This window comes from Bos indicus x Bos taurus, chromosome 2, assembly GCF_003369695.1.
Source record: "Bos indicus x Bos taurus breed Angus x Brahman F1 hybrid chromosome 2, Bos_hybrid_MaternalHap_v2.0, whole genome shotgun sequence".
NCBI classification, from domain to species: Eukaryota; Metazoa; Chordata; class Mammalia; order Artiodactyla; family Bovidae; genus Bos; species Bos indicus x Bos taurus.
The window spans coordinates 71362164-71378394 of record NC_040077.1 but is presented as its reverse complement, the minus strand read 5'-3'; the positions used below and the strand labels follow the sequence as shown (position 1 = coordinate 71378394).

General features: G+C 42.2%; 1 protein-coding gene across 4 annotated transcripts in view; it reads right to left on the bottom strand.

The window, feature by feature from the left end:
- CFAP221 (cilia and flagella associated protein 221) overlaps nt 1-16231 on the bottom strand; it is a 133843-nt gene that overhangs the window by 17879 nt on the left and 99733 nt on the right. For all 4 annotated transcript variants that reach the window (XM_027562442.1, XM_027562432.1, XM_027562421.1 and 1 more), the window contains 4 exons: nt 15028-15135; nt 14799-14933; nt 1545-1703; nt 67-158 (listed from right to left, as the gene is read on the bottom strand). In XM_027562442.1, the coding sequence (XP_027418243.1) occupies nt 67-158; nt 1545-1703; nt 14799-14933; nt 15028-15135 (494 nt within the window). The remainder of the gene's footprint in view (nt 1-66; nt 159-1544; nt 1704-14798; nt 14934-15027; nt 15136-16231) is intronic.

The window sequence follows — 16231 nt, the reverse complement described above, 5'->3', positions numbered from 1 at the left end:
GGGGTCACAATCTCTGTAATCTGAGGGGCACACATACCCCTCTGAGGCAACATGAGCTGGGCTTACCTCGGCAACACCTCTGTCTTAGAAGTTTCGGGCAGGGATAAGAACACCAGGCTCTGGAACCTCTTCCAGGTCATCACTCCAGGTATTATGTCCTGTAATAGAGCCAGCACAGGGGGACCACAGGTAAAGTCCAGGAAGCACTTCAATTTCACTCAGCTGGCTAATTTTCAGTGTTTAAAGTTGAACTGCAAGATTTATCATTTAAGCTTAATAGAATTTTTCTGAGGCTAAAAAAGACAACCACTCCAGTAAATAGTGTTCAATGAAGCAGCAGGAATTAAAGCAGGACGAAGGAGAGGTTTGTGCCCTGACTTATGAGGCAGAGAAGCAAGGGTCCCGGTGTGGAGGGGCAGGTCAGGCCTCTCGATCTGTTTTGATTACTGTGAATGTGATGCTAATGCAACATTTAGAGAGCATGGGTCAGTTCATCAAAGGCTCTTCCAGGCAGTGGGGATGGGGGGCGGTGAGCATGTGCAAGTGCACTGAGATGCCAAGGGGGGTGTGATCAGGGGTCACTGAGTGCAGGGAGTGTGATGGGGGTTGACAGAAAATGTGGCCAGGAAGGCAGGCTGGTTGTGAAGGGTCTCATGGGCCAAGCTCATGAGCTTGGAGCTCCTCCCATGGGCAGCAGGGACCATGGATGGCTTTCAAAGTGGAGAAGGACTGGGTAAGATTTGAATGGCAGGAAGGCTTCTGCAGGGGGTAAGGGGTGGTAGTCGTGTGGTGTTGGCACCCAGGTGGAAGAGAGCGAGTCACGTGGTGTGTAAAGCAGACTGGTGGGACCCAGGGTGGCTGGACTCAGGGATGATGAAGGGGAAGGGAGTGAGGACCACATGGGTCATTGCTTGAATTGTACACCCAAGAGGCAGGAAAGTGATGTGGGAAGAGGTGTGAAGTGGGGCTGGCGGGAGTAGGGCCAAGATGATGACCTAAGGTGGGGTTTTGTCGAGTGTGGAAGGGCTGAGGGTCACCTGCAGGAGATGTTGCTGGAAACTGAGGTCAGGCTGGTTATCCAGGGAAGAAGGGACTCTGGAGAGCCTCTTTCTCACTGTGTGTTTGTCACATCACCACCTTGTCCCTTCTGACCTTTCTCTCCTTGTTAGGGACCAAAGAGAGAGAACGTCAGACCCCAGGATTGTGACCACCATGTGACTTCTCTTACATGGTCACAGTGGGAATAAAATGAATATTAGGCATAGCCTTCAAAGGAAAAGAGAATAAGAATTTTGAAAGGGGCCAACATGAAGCCTGGGAAGTGGGCACAGGCAGACAGGGGTGGTGTGGCGAACCCACCTGCCCTACTCTTGAGCTGGGGCATGCCAGTGCCCCTGTGCCATGGTTACTATCCTTGTTCTGCAGCTGTGGCTGCAAACTCTCTTATTCCCAGTTCCAGCTGTGACCCCTCACTTCCTTGTCCCCCACCCCCTGGTCCCTGCAGCCCAGGGCCAGTTCTGCTGCTGAGCCTGGGATGGCTTTACCGTGTGATGGAGAAATTGCTTCTGGGTGATGGGGATGCTGGAGCCGCAGTGGCACTCCTTGGTGAACTTGTACTTGGGGTGGGAGCACAGGTGGTAATCGATCAAGGTTTCCACGTAAGTCAGAGGGTGCTTCACAGCAAACAATCCCGGGCTGGGATTCTGCAGAAGAGGGAGAGAAAAAAAAAAAGAGTCTCTTTTGCTGACCAGCTTTCACCTCAGGCACAGAACAGACATCAGCTGAGCTTCCCCATGGCTCCCACCAGTACGGACACTCTGACTCCGCATCAGCTTGTCTGGGAAAGAGAAGCAGGAGAGTAGAGGTGGTTTCAGATGGGCTGTGGTCATGGTCACTCACAGATGTCACTTTTCTGGCTGAGCATCACATATCACATGGATTTACTAGGCTCCCGTGGAAACCAGCACAAATGAAACCACAGCTTAAAGTATTTGTTTCTAAATTTGATCAGTCCTAACTGTAAATAAGCAAACTGGTTTTAAAAAGCAAATGAGCTTCTGGTTTTGGAAAGGAAAAACAGCTTTTTTAAAACTAGTTTAAAGAGAAGATAAAGGAGAGGGTGGCATTTGATATATCAGGAAATGTCAACGTTTAACGTTGTTTTGGTGATGTCTTTAATTCAGGAAGTCTCCATTTGGATGTAGTATCTGGCTTTAAGGGAGATCCTGTTTTTTACTAATTTTCCAGTGGGACTAATGGAGGTACAGAGCAATTATATCAAAATATACAAAAACATGGAGCCTTTTAATGTTCCTTCTGGGGCTTATCCAATAAAAACCCTGCTCTTGTCCCAAACAACATAGCTTTCAGCTCCCTCATGGTTAATTCAGATGTTTAAGAACCACTGAGATTCTGTTCTTTTTGTCTGAGTAATTATTTTAAAACACACACACAAATCACCATATGACTGATGGAAACCCAATCTCACTGTCAAGATATAAACGTTCCCCACAACTTAAAGATGATGCAGCCAGGCCAGGGAGGTGTGACAGCAGCACTTGGTTGTGGTAGATGTGATGAATGTGTTCCAGCCACAAATGCTGGGAAGGCAGTCCTCTGTTAGTTCAGGGAGGCTGACCGACAGCCAGGGCCGAGGAGAAAGATGCCGAGCAAGTGGGCTCTTGCCTGAACTCATGACTGTAAAGGCAGCAGGAGGGCAGGGAGGCAATGATGCCCCCTGAGGGAGTCGGCAGGGCCCCAGCAACCACATCTCAATGAGCTCTGCAGCTGAGGGAAGAGGCAGGAGATACCTATGTGTACAGAGCAGCTCTTTTTCCCATTCTTCAATGTGCCATATGGGGTGGGGGCTGAGACAGGGGCAAATGCAAATACTGGCTCCCAAATCTGACCCAGATAGCAACTGCAGGGCCGGAAATAAATAAGGTGAAAGATGGGGGCCCTGGCGAGAGAAAGCCAGGGAGGTCGAGGATGCAGAGTAAAGCAGGTGGGGGTGGGGAGATAGGGGACGTTTCCTATTCCTGTGCAGGTTCCCTTAAGTACACCTGGGTGCAAGGACATAACGGGAGGAGCCAAGGTTAGGAGACAAAGCAAGCAGCCCAGCTTGCACCACTTAGGCACTCTGTGAACAATCACTCCACAGATGGGATGAACTTTTTGGCCAACCCAATAGTAAAGAGCATTTATTTTTGTCTTAACTGTGTCATGTTTCTCTGCCAGGCCAAGCACAGGCTTGGATTATAGCTTTTGGGTGAAGGTTCACTATCACGACCTCTGGGTCAATGACAGAGGGAAGTTCTAATATCAAAGCAAGATGGACTCTATTAATATTTTTAAATTTTCCATCAAGTCTTAAAAATCATGCCAAATATTAGTTGGTATCCTATTTGGAACACATATCAATTTTTAGTTGACTCTCCCCCTTAGAGTTTATAATGGCTTTTTATTTTGCTTTAATGATGTGCCTTTATGAAACCTGTACTGTCGGCACATGGAGTCTATCCTGTCCTGGATGCCTCCTCTGGCCCCTGTAGATAATGCACAGATATCATCCCAAGACTTACTGTAGAGCTTTCCTTGTTATAACCACTATTTATTGCTGACAAAGGTCCATCCAGTCAAAGCTATGGTTTCTCCAGTAGTTGTGTACGGATGTGAGAGTTAGACGATAAAGAAGGTTGAGCACCAAAGAATTGATGCTTTCGAACTGTGGTACTGGAGAAGACTCTTGAGAGTCTCTTGGACAGCAAGGAGATCAAACCAGTCAATCCTAAAGGAAATAAACTCTGAATGTTCATTGGAAGGACTGATGCTGAAGCTGAAGCTCCAATACTTTGGCCACCCAATGTGAAGAGCCAATTCACCGGAAAAGATCCTGATGCTGAGAAAGACTAAAGACAGGAGGGGAAGTGGGTGACAGAGGATGAGATGGTTGGATGGCATCATCAACTTAATAGATATGAGTTTGAGCAATCTTCAGGAGATGGAGAAGGACAGGGAAGCCTCGTGTGCTGCAGTCCATGGGGTTGCAAAGAGTTGGACATGACTGAGTGACTGAACAACAACATTGCCTTTTATGTTTGTTTCTTAGGGTTTCCAAATTCTTTCTTTTATAGCCATATTGATGTATAATTGATATACAATAAACTGCATGCACTTAAAGTATAGAAGTTGGTATATGTTGATATATGTTATGTCTGCAAAACTGGTCTCTTTCTACTTGCAGAGTGGTGAGGGAGGTGGTAGCGGGTGGGTCTAGGGGACAAGAGAGTGGTGTCCAAACTTTACCATGGAGATCAAGGGGGGTTTTGCTGGGATACCCTTCTCAGGAAAGCCCCTCTCCCACTGCCAGCCCAGCCTTTCTATGTAGAACTTCAGCCGATGAGAGGGTTCTGGTGCCAAATGAAGTCTGGAAATCACTGAGCTAAATGTCCTATGACGTTCAGTTCAGTTCAGTTTAGCCGCTCAGTCGTGTCTGACTCTTTGTGACCCCATGGACCACAGCACTCCAGGCTTCCCTGTCCATCACCAACTCCCAGAGCTTACTCAGACTCATGTCCATTCAGTTGGTGATGCCATCCAACCATCTCATCCTCTGTTGTCCCCTTTTCCTCCTGCTTTCAATCTTTCCCAGTATCAGGGTCTTTCCCAATGAGTCAGTTCTCCGCATGAGGTGGCCAAAGTATTGGAGTTTCAGCTTTAGAATCAGTCCTTCTAACGAATATTCAGGACTGATTTCCTTTAGGATGGACTGGTTGGATCTCCTTGCAAGGGACTCTCAAGAGTCTTCTCCAACACCACAGCTCAAAAGTAACAATTCTTCAGCACTCAGCTTTCTTTATAGTCCAACTCTCACATCCATACATGACTACTGGATAAACCATAGCTTTAACTTGATGGACCTTTGTTAGCAAAGTAATGTCTCTGCTTTTTAATACGCTCTATAGATTGGTCATAGCTTTTCTTCCAAAGAGCAAGTGTCTTTTATTTCATGGCTGCAGTCACCATCTGCAGTGATTTTGGAGCCGAAGAAAATAGTCTGTCACTGTTTCCCCATCTATTTGCCATGAAGTGATGGAACCAGATGCTATGATCTTAGTTTTCTGAATGCTGAGTTTTAAGCCAACTTTTTCACTGTCCTCTTTCACTTTCATCAAGAGGTTCTTTAGTTCTTTGCTCTCTGCCATAAGGATGGAATCATCTGCATATCTGAGGCTATTGATATTTCTCCCTACAATCTTGATTCCAGCTTGCGCTTCATCCAGCCCAAAACATTTCGCATGATGTACTCTGCATATAAGTTAAATAACCTGGGTGACATACAGCCTTGATGTACTCCTTTCCTGATTTGAAACCAGTCTGTTGTTTCATGCCCAGTTCTAACTGCTGCTTCTTGACCTGCATACAGATATCTCAGGGTGCAGGCAAGATGGTCTGATGTTTCCATCTTTTTAAGAATTTTACACAGTTTGTTGTGATCCACACAGTCGAAGGCTTTGGCATAGTCAATAAAGCAGAAATAGATGTTTTTTCTGGAACTCTCTTGCTTTTTTGATGATCCAGCGGATGTTGGCAATATGATCTCTGGTTCCTCTGCCTTTTCTAAATCCAGCTTGAACATCTGGAAGTTCACGGTTCACGCACCGTTGAAGACTGGTTTGGAGAATTTTGAGTACAATTGTGCAGTAGTTTGAAGCTTCTTTGGCATTGCCTTTCTTTGGGACTGGAATGAAAACTCATCTTTTGAGTCCTATGGCCACCACTGAGTTTTCCAAATTCTCTGGCATATTGAGTGCAGCACTTTAACAGCATCATCTTTTAGGATTTGAAATAGCTCAGCTGGTATTCCATCACCTCCATTAGCTTTGTTTGTAGTGATGCTTTCTAAGGCCCACTTGACTTCTCATTCCAGGATGTCTGGCTCTAGGTGAGTGATCACACCACCGTTATTATCTGGGTCATGAAGATCTTTTTTGTATAGTTCTTCTGTGTATTCTTGTCACCTCTTCTTATTCTCTTCTGCTTCTGTTAGGTCCATACTGTTTCTGTCCTTTATTGTGCATATCTTTGCATGAAATGTGCCCTTGGTATCTCTAATTTTCTTGATGAGATCTCTAGTCTTTCCCATTCTATTGTTTTCCTCTATTTCTTTGCATTGATCACTGAGGAAGGCTTTCTTATCTCTCCTTGCTATTCTTTGGAACTCTGCATTCAAATGGGTATATCTTTCTTTTTCTCCTTTGCCTTTAGCTTCTCTTCTTTTCTCAGCTATCTGTAAGGCCTCCTCAGACAACCATTTTGCCTTTTTGCATTTCTTTTTCTTGGGGATGTTCTTGATCATTGCCTCCTGTAGAATGTCATGAACCTCCCCCCACAGTTCTTCAGGCACTCTGTCTATAAAATCTAATCCCTTGAATCTATTTGTCACTTCCACTGTATAATCGTAAGGGATTTGATTTAGGTCATATCTGAATGGTCTAGTGGTTTTCCCTACTTTCTTCATGCTAAGCCTGAATTTTGCAATAAGGAATTTATGATCTGAGCCACAGTCAGCTCCTGGTCTTGTTTTTTGCTGACTGTATAGAGCTTCTCCATCTTTGGCTGCAAAGAATATAATCAATCTGATTTTGGTATTGACCATTTGGTGATGTCCAAGTGTAGAATCTTCTCTTGTGTTGTTGGAAGAGTGTGTTTGTATGACCAGTGTGTTCTCTTGGCAAAACTCTATTAGCCTTTGCTCTGCTTCATTTTGTACTCCAAGGCCAAACTTGCCTGTTACTCCAGGTATCTCTTGATTTCCTACTTTGGCATTCCTACCCTCTAGGATGAAAGGGACGTCTGTTTTTGGTGTTAGTTTTAGAAGGTTTTGTAGGTCTTCACAGGACCATTCAACTCCAGCTTCTTCAGCATTACTGGTTATACCTCTGAGTTCCTCTTTGAGGAACTGCCCCTCCATTCTGCCATGAGACTACCGGAACATGTCCCCTAGTGGCCAAAACACAGGTATCACAGCTCTTTGGATGAAAGCAGCAGAGCTAGGAAGAGGAGCGCTGAGGCCAACAGCCAGGAACCAGGCAGGTTTGCATCCCATCTGCCCTTGGTGTGACCACCAGCACCTCTGCCACATCAGAGACACAGATTCTCCCAGGGGAGACTTTCTCAGCAGTATCTAAGGTCCTTCTTCATTCTGCATGTGTGTGTGTGTTCTTAAAAAACAGACCATAATCAGGGCAACTATGGCGACATTTTACTGATGATTCTGCACTTACACAGAACCTCCTCAGATTTCCTGTCTGACTTTTACTCAGAGTTCATAATGGCCTTTTATTTTGCTTTAATGATGTGCCTTTATGAAACCTGTACTGTTGTCATGTGGAGTCCACGCTGCCCTGGATGCCTCCTCTGCCCCTGGAGACAATGCAGACATCACTCAAGCACTCCACCATAATGCTTTGCTCATTATACTTGGGGTTTGCATGCCACTTCAGTCGCTTCAGTCGTTTCCAACTGTTTACATATCTACAAGTATAAGGAGGAAGGGGGACGCCCCTGAGGGCAGGTGATGGGGGAACACACAGGCTGGCCAGGACACATGCAGTGGAGTGGGGAGAATCGGCTCAGCCTCACATTGTCAGGAGCTTGGACTTAATTCGGTATTAAAAAGGGAGTCAGGCTCCAGGGAACATTAATCAACAAGAGCTCATCCAAAAGCCTCCATACCTGCATTGAAACCAACCTCCACCCAAGAGCCAACAAGTTTCAGAGCAAGACATACCAAGCTAATTCTCCAACAATGCAGGAACATAACCCTGAGCACAAAAATACAGGCAGCCAAAAGTCACACCAAACCCACAGACACCTCAAAACTCACTACTGGACACTTCATTGGACTCCAAAGAGAAGAGATCCAGCTCCACCCGCTAGAACACAGATGCAAGTTTCCCTAACCAGGAAACCTTGACAAACCACTTGTCCAATCCCACCCACAGGGAGGAACCTCCACAATAAGGAGGAACCACAAACTTCCAGCATACAGAAAGACCACCCCAAACACAGCAACTTAAATAAGATGAAAAGGCAGAGAAATATTCAGCAGGCAAACGAATATGATAAAAGCCCACCAAACCAAACAAAAGAGGAGGAGATAGGGAGTCTACCTGAAAAAGAATTCAGAATAATGATAGTAAAAATGATCCAAAATCTTGAAAACAAAATGGAGTTACAGATAAATAGTCTGGAGACAAGGATTCAGAAGACGCAAGAAAAGTTTAACAAGGACCTAGAAGAAATAAAAAAGAGTGAATCAATAATGAATAATGCAATAACTGAGATCAATAGCACTCTGGAGGGAACCAACAGTAGACTATTTGAGGCAGAAGATAGGATAAATGAGATGGAAGATAGAATGGTGGAAATAAATGAAGCAGAGAGGAAAAAAGAATTAAAAGAAGTGAGGACAACCTCAGAGACCTCTGGGACAATGTTAAATGCCCCAACATTTGAATCATAGTTGTCCCAGAAGAAGAAGACAAAAAGAAAGGCCATGAGGAAATACTTGAGGAGATAATAGTTGAAAACTTCTCTAAAATGGGGAAGGAAATAGCCACCCAAGTCCAAGAAACCCAGAGAGTCCCAAACAGGATAAACCCAAGGCAAAACACCCCAAGACATATATTAATCAAATTAACAAAGATCAAACACAAAGAACAAATATTAAAAGCAGCAAGGGAAAAACAACAAATAACTCACAAGGGGATCCCCATAAAGATAACAGCTGACCTTTCAATAGAAACTCTTCAAGCCAAAAGGGAATGGCAGGACATACTTAAAGTGACGAAAGAGAAAAACCTACAACCCAAATCACTGGACCCAGCAAGGATCTCATTCAAATATGAAGGAGAAATCAAAAATTTTACAGACAAGCGAAAGCTCGGAGAATTCAGCGCCACCAAACCAGCTCTTTCAACAAATGCTAAAGGATCTTCTCTAGACAGGAAACACAGAAAAGGTTTATAAACTCAAACCCCAAACAACAAAGTAAATGGCGACGGGATCGTATTTATCAATAATTACCTTAAATGCAAATGGGTTGAATGCCCCAACCAAAAGACAAACACTGGCTGAATGGATATAAAAAAAAGACCCCTATATATGCTGTCTACAAGAGACCCACCTCAAAACAAGGGACACATACAGACTGAAAGTGAAGGGCTGGAAAAGGATATTTCACGCAAATGGAGACCAAAAGAAAGCAGGAGTAGCAATATTCATATCAGATAAAATAGACTTTGAAATAAAGTCTGTGAAAAGAGACAAAGAAGGACACTACATAATGATCAAAGGCTCAATCCAAGAAGAAGATATAACAATTATAAATATATATACACACAACATAGGAGCACCGCAATTTGTAAGGCAAATGCTAACAAGTATGAAAGGGGAAAGTAACAATAACACAATAATAGTGGGAGACTTTAATACCCCACTCACACCTATGGATAGATCAACTAAACAGAAAATTAGCGAGGAAACACACACTTTAAATAATACAATGGACCAGTTAGACCAGTTAGACCTAATTGATATCCATAGGACATTTCACCCTAAAACAATGAATTTCACCTTTTTCTCAAGTGCACACAGAAACTTCTCCAGGACAGATCACATCCTGGGCCACAAATCTAGCCTTGGTAAATTAAAAAACACTGAAATCATCTCAAGCATCTTTTTTTATCACAATGCAGTAAGATTAGATGTCAACTACAGGAAAAAAAAAAAACTATTAAAAATACAAACATATGGAGGCTAAACAACACACTTCTGAATAACCAATAAATCACAGAAGAAATCAAAAAAGAAATCAAAATATAAGTATAAACCAATGAAAATGAAAACACAACAACCCAAAACCTATGGGATTCAGTAAAAGCAATGCTAAGGGGAAGGTTCATAGCAATACAAGCCTACCTCAAGAAACAGGAGAAAAATCAAATAAATAACCTAACTCTACACCTAAAGCAACTAGAAAAAGAAGAAATGAAGCACCCCAGGGTATTTTTTTGGGCTCCAAAATCACTGTAGATGGTGACTGCAGCCATGAAATTAAAAGATGCTTACTCCTTGGAAAAAAAGTTATGACCAACCTAGACAGCATATTGAAAAGCAGAGACATTACTTTGCCAACAAAGGTCCGTCTAGTCAAGGCGATGGTTTTTCCAGTGGTCATGTATGGATGCAAGAGTTAGACTGTGAAGAAAGCTGAGCGCTGAAGAATTGATGCTTTTGAACTGTGGTATTGGAGAAGACTCTTGAGAGTCCCTTGGACTGCAAGGAGATCCAACCAATCCATTCTGAAGGAAATCAGCCCTGGGATTTCTTCGGAAGGAATGATGCTAAAGCTGAAACACCAGTACTTTGTCCACCTCATGTGAAGAGTTGACTCATTGGAAAAGACTCTGATGCTGAGAGGGATTGGGGGCAGGAGGAGAAGGGGACGACAGAGGATGAGATGGCTGGATGGCATCATGACTTGATGGACGTGAGTCTGAGTGAACTCCGGGAGTTGGTGATGGACAGGGAGGCCTGGCATGCTGCGATTCATGGGGTCACAAAGAGTCAGACAGGACTGAGAGCCTGAACTGAACTGAACCGAACTGAGGGTTAGTAGAAGGAAAGAAATCATAAAAATTAGAGCAGAAATAAATGTAAAAGAAACAAAGGAGACCATAGCAAAAATCAACAAAGCTAAAAGCTGGTTCTTTGATAAGATAAATAAAATAGACAAACCATCAGCCAGACTCATCAAGAAAAAAAGGGAGAAGAATCAAACCCACAAAATTAGAAATTAAAATGGAGAAATCACAACAGACAACACAGAAATACAAAGGATTGTAAGAGACTACTGCTGCTGCTGCTGCTAAGTCACTTCAGTCGTGTCCGACTCTGTGCGACCCCATAGACGGTGGCCTACCAGGCTCCCCCGTCCCTGGGATTCTCCAGGCAAGAACACTGGAGTGGGTTTCCATTTCCTTCTCCAATGCATGAAAGGGAAAAGTGAACTAGCAGCAACTATATGCCAATAAAATGGACAACGTGGAAGAAATGGACAAATTCTTAGAAAAGTATGACTTTCCAAAACTGAACCAGGAAGAATTAGAAAATCTTAACAGACCCATCACAAGCACAGAAATCGAAACCATAATCAGAAATCTTCCAACAGGATCAGATGGCTTCACAGCTGAATTCTACCAAAAATTTAGAGAAGAGCTAACACCTATCCTACTCAAACTCTTTCAGAAACTTGCAGAGGAAGGTAAACTTCCAAACTCATTGTATGAGGCCAACATCACCCTAATACCAAAACCAGACAAAGATGCCACAAAAAAGAAAACTGCAGGCTAATATCACTGATGAACGTAGATGCAAAAATCCTTAACAAAATCCTAGTAAACAGGATCCAACAACATATTTTTTAATATCTTTTTAGATCATACATCATGACCAAGTGGGTTTTATCCCAGGGATGCAAGGATTCTTCAGTATTCACAAATCAATCAATGTGATACACCACATTAACAAACTGAAAGATAAAAACTATATGATTATCTCAATAGATGCAGAGAAAGCCTTTGACAAAATTCAACATCCATTTATGATAAAAAAACCCTGCAGAAAGCAGGAATAGAAGGAGCATACCTCAACATAGTAAAAGCCGTATATGATAAACCCACAGCAAACATTATCCTCAATGGTGAAAAATTGAAAGCATTTCCCCTAAAGTCAGGAACAAGACAAAGATGCCCACACTCACCACTACTATTCAACATAGTTTTGGAAATTTTAGCCACAGAAATCAGAGAAGAAAAAGAAAGGAATCCAGATTGGAAAAGAAGTAAAACTCTCACTGTTTGCAGATGACATGATCCTCTACATAGAAAACCCTAAAGACTCCACCAGAAAATTACTAGAGCTAATCAATGAATATAGTAAAGCTTCAGGATATAAAATTAACACACAGAAATCCCTTGCATTCCTATACACTAACAATGGAAAACAGAAAAAGAAATTGAGGAAACAATTCCATTCACCATTACAACAAAAAGAATAAAATACTTAGGAATAAATCTACCTAAAGAAACAAAAGACCTATATATAGAAAATTATAAAACACTGATGAAAGAAATCAAGGATGACACAAATAGATGGAGAAATATACCATCTTCATGGATTGGAAGAATCAATATAGTGAAAATGAGTATACGACCCAAAGCAATTTATAGATTCAATGCAATCCCTATCAAGCTACCAACGGTATTTTTCAGAGAACTAGAACAAATAATTTCACAATTTGTATAGAAATACAAAAAACCTCAAATAGCCAGAGCAATCTTGAGAAAGAAGAATGGAACTGGAGGAATCAATCTACCTGACTTCAGGCTCTACTACAAAGCCACAGTTATCAAGACAGTATGGTACTGGCAGAAAGACAGAAACATAGATCAGTGGAACAAAATAGAAAGCCCAGAGATAAATCCATGCACCTATGGACACCTTATCTTTAACAAAGGAGGCAAGGATATACAATGGAGAAAAGACAATCTCTTTAACAAGTGGTGCTGGGAAAACTGGTCAACCACTTGTAAAAGAATGAAACTAGAACACTTTCTAACACCATACACAAAAATAAACTCAAAATGGATTAAAGATCTAAATGTAAGACCAGAAACTATAAAACTCCTAGAGGAAAATATAGACAAAACACTCTGACATAAATCATAGCAGGATCCTCTATGACCCACCTCCCAGAGTAATGGAAATAAAAGCAAAAATAAACAAATGGGACCTAATTAAACTTAAAAGCTTCTGCACAACAAAGGAAACTATAAGCAAGGTGAAAAGACAGCCTTCAGAATGGAAGAAAATAATAGCAAATGAAGCAGCTTACAAAGAATTAATCTCAAAAATATACAAGCAACTCCTGCAGCTCAATTCCAGAAAAATAAGCAACCCAATCAAAAAATGGGCCAAAGAACTAAACAGACATTTCTCCAAAGAAGACATACAGATGGCTAACAAAACATAAAAAGATGCTCAACATCACTCATTATCAGAGAAATGCAAATCAAAACCACAATGAGGTACCATCTCATGCTGGTCAGAATGGCTGCTATCAAAAAGTCTACAAACAATAAATGCTAGAGAGGGTGTGGAGAAAAAGGAACCCTCTTACACTGTTGGTGGGAATGCAAACTAATATAGCCACTATGGAGAACAGTGTGGAGATTCCTTAAAAAACTGGAAATAGAACTGCCATACGACCCACCAATCCCACTGCTGGGCATATATGAAGAAACCAGAATTGAAAGCGACACATGTACCCCAATATTCACTGCAGCACTGTTTACAACAGCCAGGACATGGAAGCAACCTAGATGTCCATTGGCAGATGAATGGATAAGAAAACTGTGGTACATATACACAATGGAATATTACTCAGCCATTAAAAAGAATGCATTTGAATCAGTTCTAATGAGGTGGATGAAACTGGAGGCTATTATACAGAATGAAGTAAGTCAGAAAGAAAAACACCAATACAATATATTAACGCATATATATGGAATTTAGAAAGATGGTAACAATGACCCTATATGTGAGACAGCGAAAGATACACAGATATAAAGAACAGACTTTTGGACTCTGTGGGAGAAGGCAAGGGTGGGATGATTTGAGAGAATAGCATTGAAACATGTATATTATCATATGTGAAATAGATTGCCAGTCCAGGTTTGATGCATGAGACAGGGTGCTCAGGGCTGTTGTACTGGGATGACCCTGAGGGATGGTATGAGGAGGGAGGTTGGAGAGAGGTTCAGGATGGGGAACACATGTATACCCATGGCTGATTCATGTGAACGTATGGCAAAAACCACCACAATATTGTAATTAGCCTCCAATTAAAATAAAAAAAAAATAAAATGTGTACTTTGGGCCAATAAAGCATTAAAAAAAAAAAAGGGAGTCAGGGATTGGTGTGGCAGGGACATAGTGCTGAAAGATGGGTTAAGGGATCAACTAAAGCTTCAGGATGGAGTTTGGGGTGACTTTACTTTTTTCTGTTGCGTTTTCTTTTTAAAAAATATATACATATATTTTACCTTTAAAACTTGTGAATCACTGTATTGTATACCTGTACATAAATTTATATAATGTTATATGGAAACTATGCTTAAAATAAACACAAAAATATATACGAGCATATTACAGATAATTGGAAACTGCCATAAAGCTATTGTCTTAAAAAATAAATGCTGGAGTTGTTAAAAGAAACATTGATATTCTCCAAGCAATAAAGTCTGGCCAGCAATTTCAAAAGTGAGATGTTGTTTAATCCCTGAAATTCCAAAGAGAGAAAAATATTCCCAATTGGTGCTTCTGTCTTCTTTTTTTCAACGTCTTTTTTTTTTTTTTTAATGAAGTATAGTTGATTTACAATATTGTGTCAGTTTTAGGTGTTCTGCAAAGCGATCGTTTTATATATATATATATTCCAGATTCTTTTCTGTTATAGGGGATACAGTTCCCTGATACAGTAGGACCTTATTGTTTATCTGTTTCATGCGCAGTTAGAAGTACTTGCTAATCTCACACTCCTAGTTTACCCTACCTCCCTTTCCCCTTTGGTAACCATAAACAAGCTTGTTTTCTATTTGCTTTTGTTTTCTTATGAAGTAACTGCTAAAACAAAGAGACAGGGAACCATGACTTCTGCTGATGGCACTTACAAAAATATAAAGCGGGTCGTAATCTGGAGCGTGGGCCAAGGCCTCGGGGAGTTTTATGCTCAGGACGGAGGTCTCACCGGGCAGCTGGGGCGAGGAATCCTGCTTGGGCAGGGTGATGACCGTGGTGGCTTCGTCCTGGGCCAGGACCAAGGGCAGCACATTAGTCTCGAGGCCTGGGCAGCAAGGAAGAGGTGGGGGTGGTTCCTCTCCCAAAGGTGGGACGCGTTACCTCAGCTCCTTGCCTCAGGGCCCGAGCAAGCTTCTGAGGTCTGTAGCTGGCTGAAGACTCCTGCACAGAGACTGGCTGGTACCTCTTGATCTTGTATAGCTGAGGAACCTGGGGGAGGGAAGACAGGAGCTCATAGCCCTTGAGAGGCGTTTCCCAGCCCTAGGGCCCTGGTCGGTTTGGGCCAGCCCTGTCAACACAGTCCTGGCCCTGTTCTGGGTCCCAACATACAGAAGGGTTCATAGTTACCTATAGATACACTGAACACTGGTTTGTCAATTTAAAACATGCATATTTTACAAGGACCTATGGTACAGGACACGGAACGATACTCGATATTTTGTAAGAACCTCTAAGAGAAAACAGGCTTCCTTGCTGGCTCCATCAGTAAAGAATCTGCCTGCAATGCAGGAGACCTGGTTTCGACACCTGGATCAGGACGATCCCCTGGAGAAGGAAATGGCAACCCATGCCAGTATTCTTGCCTGGGAATTCCCATGGACAGAGGAGCCTGGTGAGCTATAGTCCATGGGATCACAAGAGTCAGACATGACTTATTGACTAAACCACCACTACCATAAGGGAAGAGTCTCAAAAAGAATATAAGTATATATATGCATGTAACTGAATAACTGTACACCTGAAATTAACAAGATATTGTAAATTAATTATACTTAAATTAAAAAATGAGAAAAATAAATACGCATATTTTCAAAAACAAAAGTGGTTATACAACTCAACGAAAACTAACTGGGTTTTGTTCACTTATGCCTTTTCTTCAAATTTCTAACATATGCATTTCAAGTAGCTTCAGGTATGCACGTGGTGGTGGTTGTTCAGTTGCTAAATCGTGTCCGATTCTTTGCGACCCCACGGACTGCGGCACACCAGGCTTCCCTATCCTTCACTAGCTCCCAGTGTTTACTCAAATTCATGGCACCTAAGTCGATGATTCTATTTAACCATTTCATCCTCTGTCACCCTCTTCTCCTCCTGCCTTCAATCTTTCCCAGCATCAGGGTCTTTTCCAATGAGTCAGGTTTTCCCATCAGGTGGCCATAGTATTGGAGCTTCAGCTTCAGCATCAGTCCTTCCAAAGAACATTCAGGGTTGATTTCCTTTCGGATTGACTAGTTTGACCTCCTTGCTGTCCAAGGGACTCTCCAGAGTCTTCTCCAGCACCATAGTTCAAAGGCATCAATTTTTT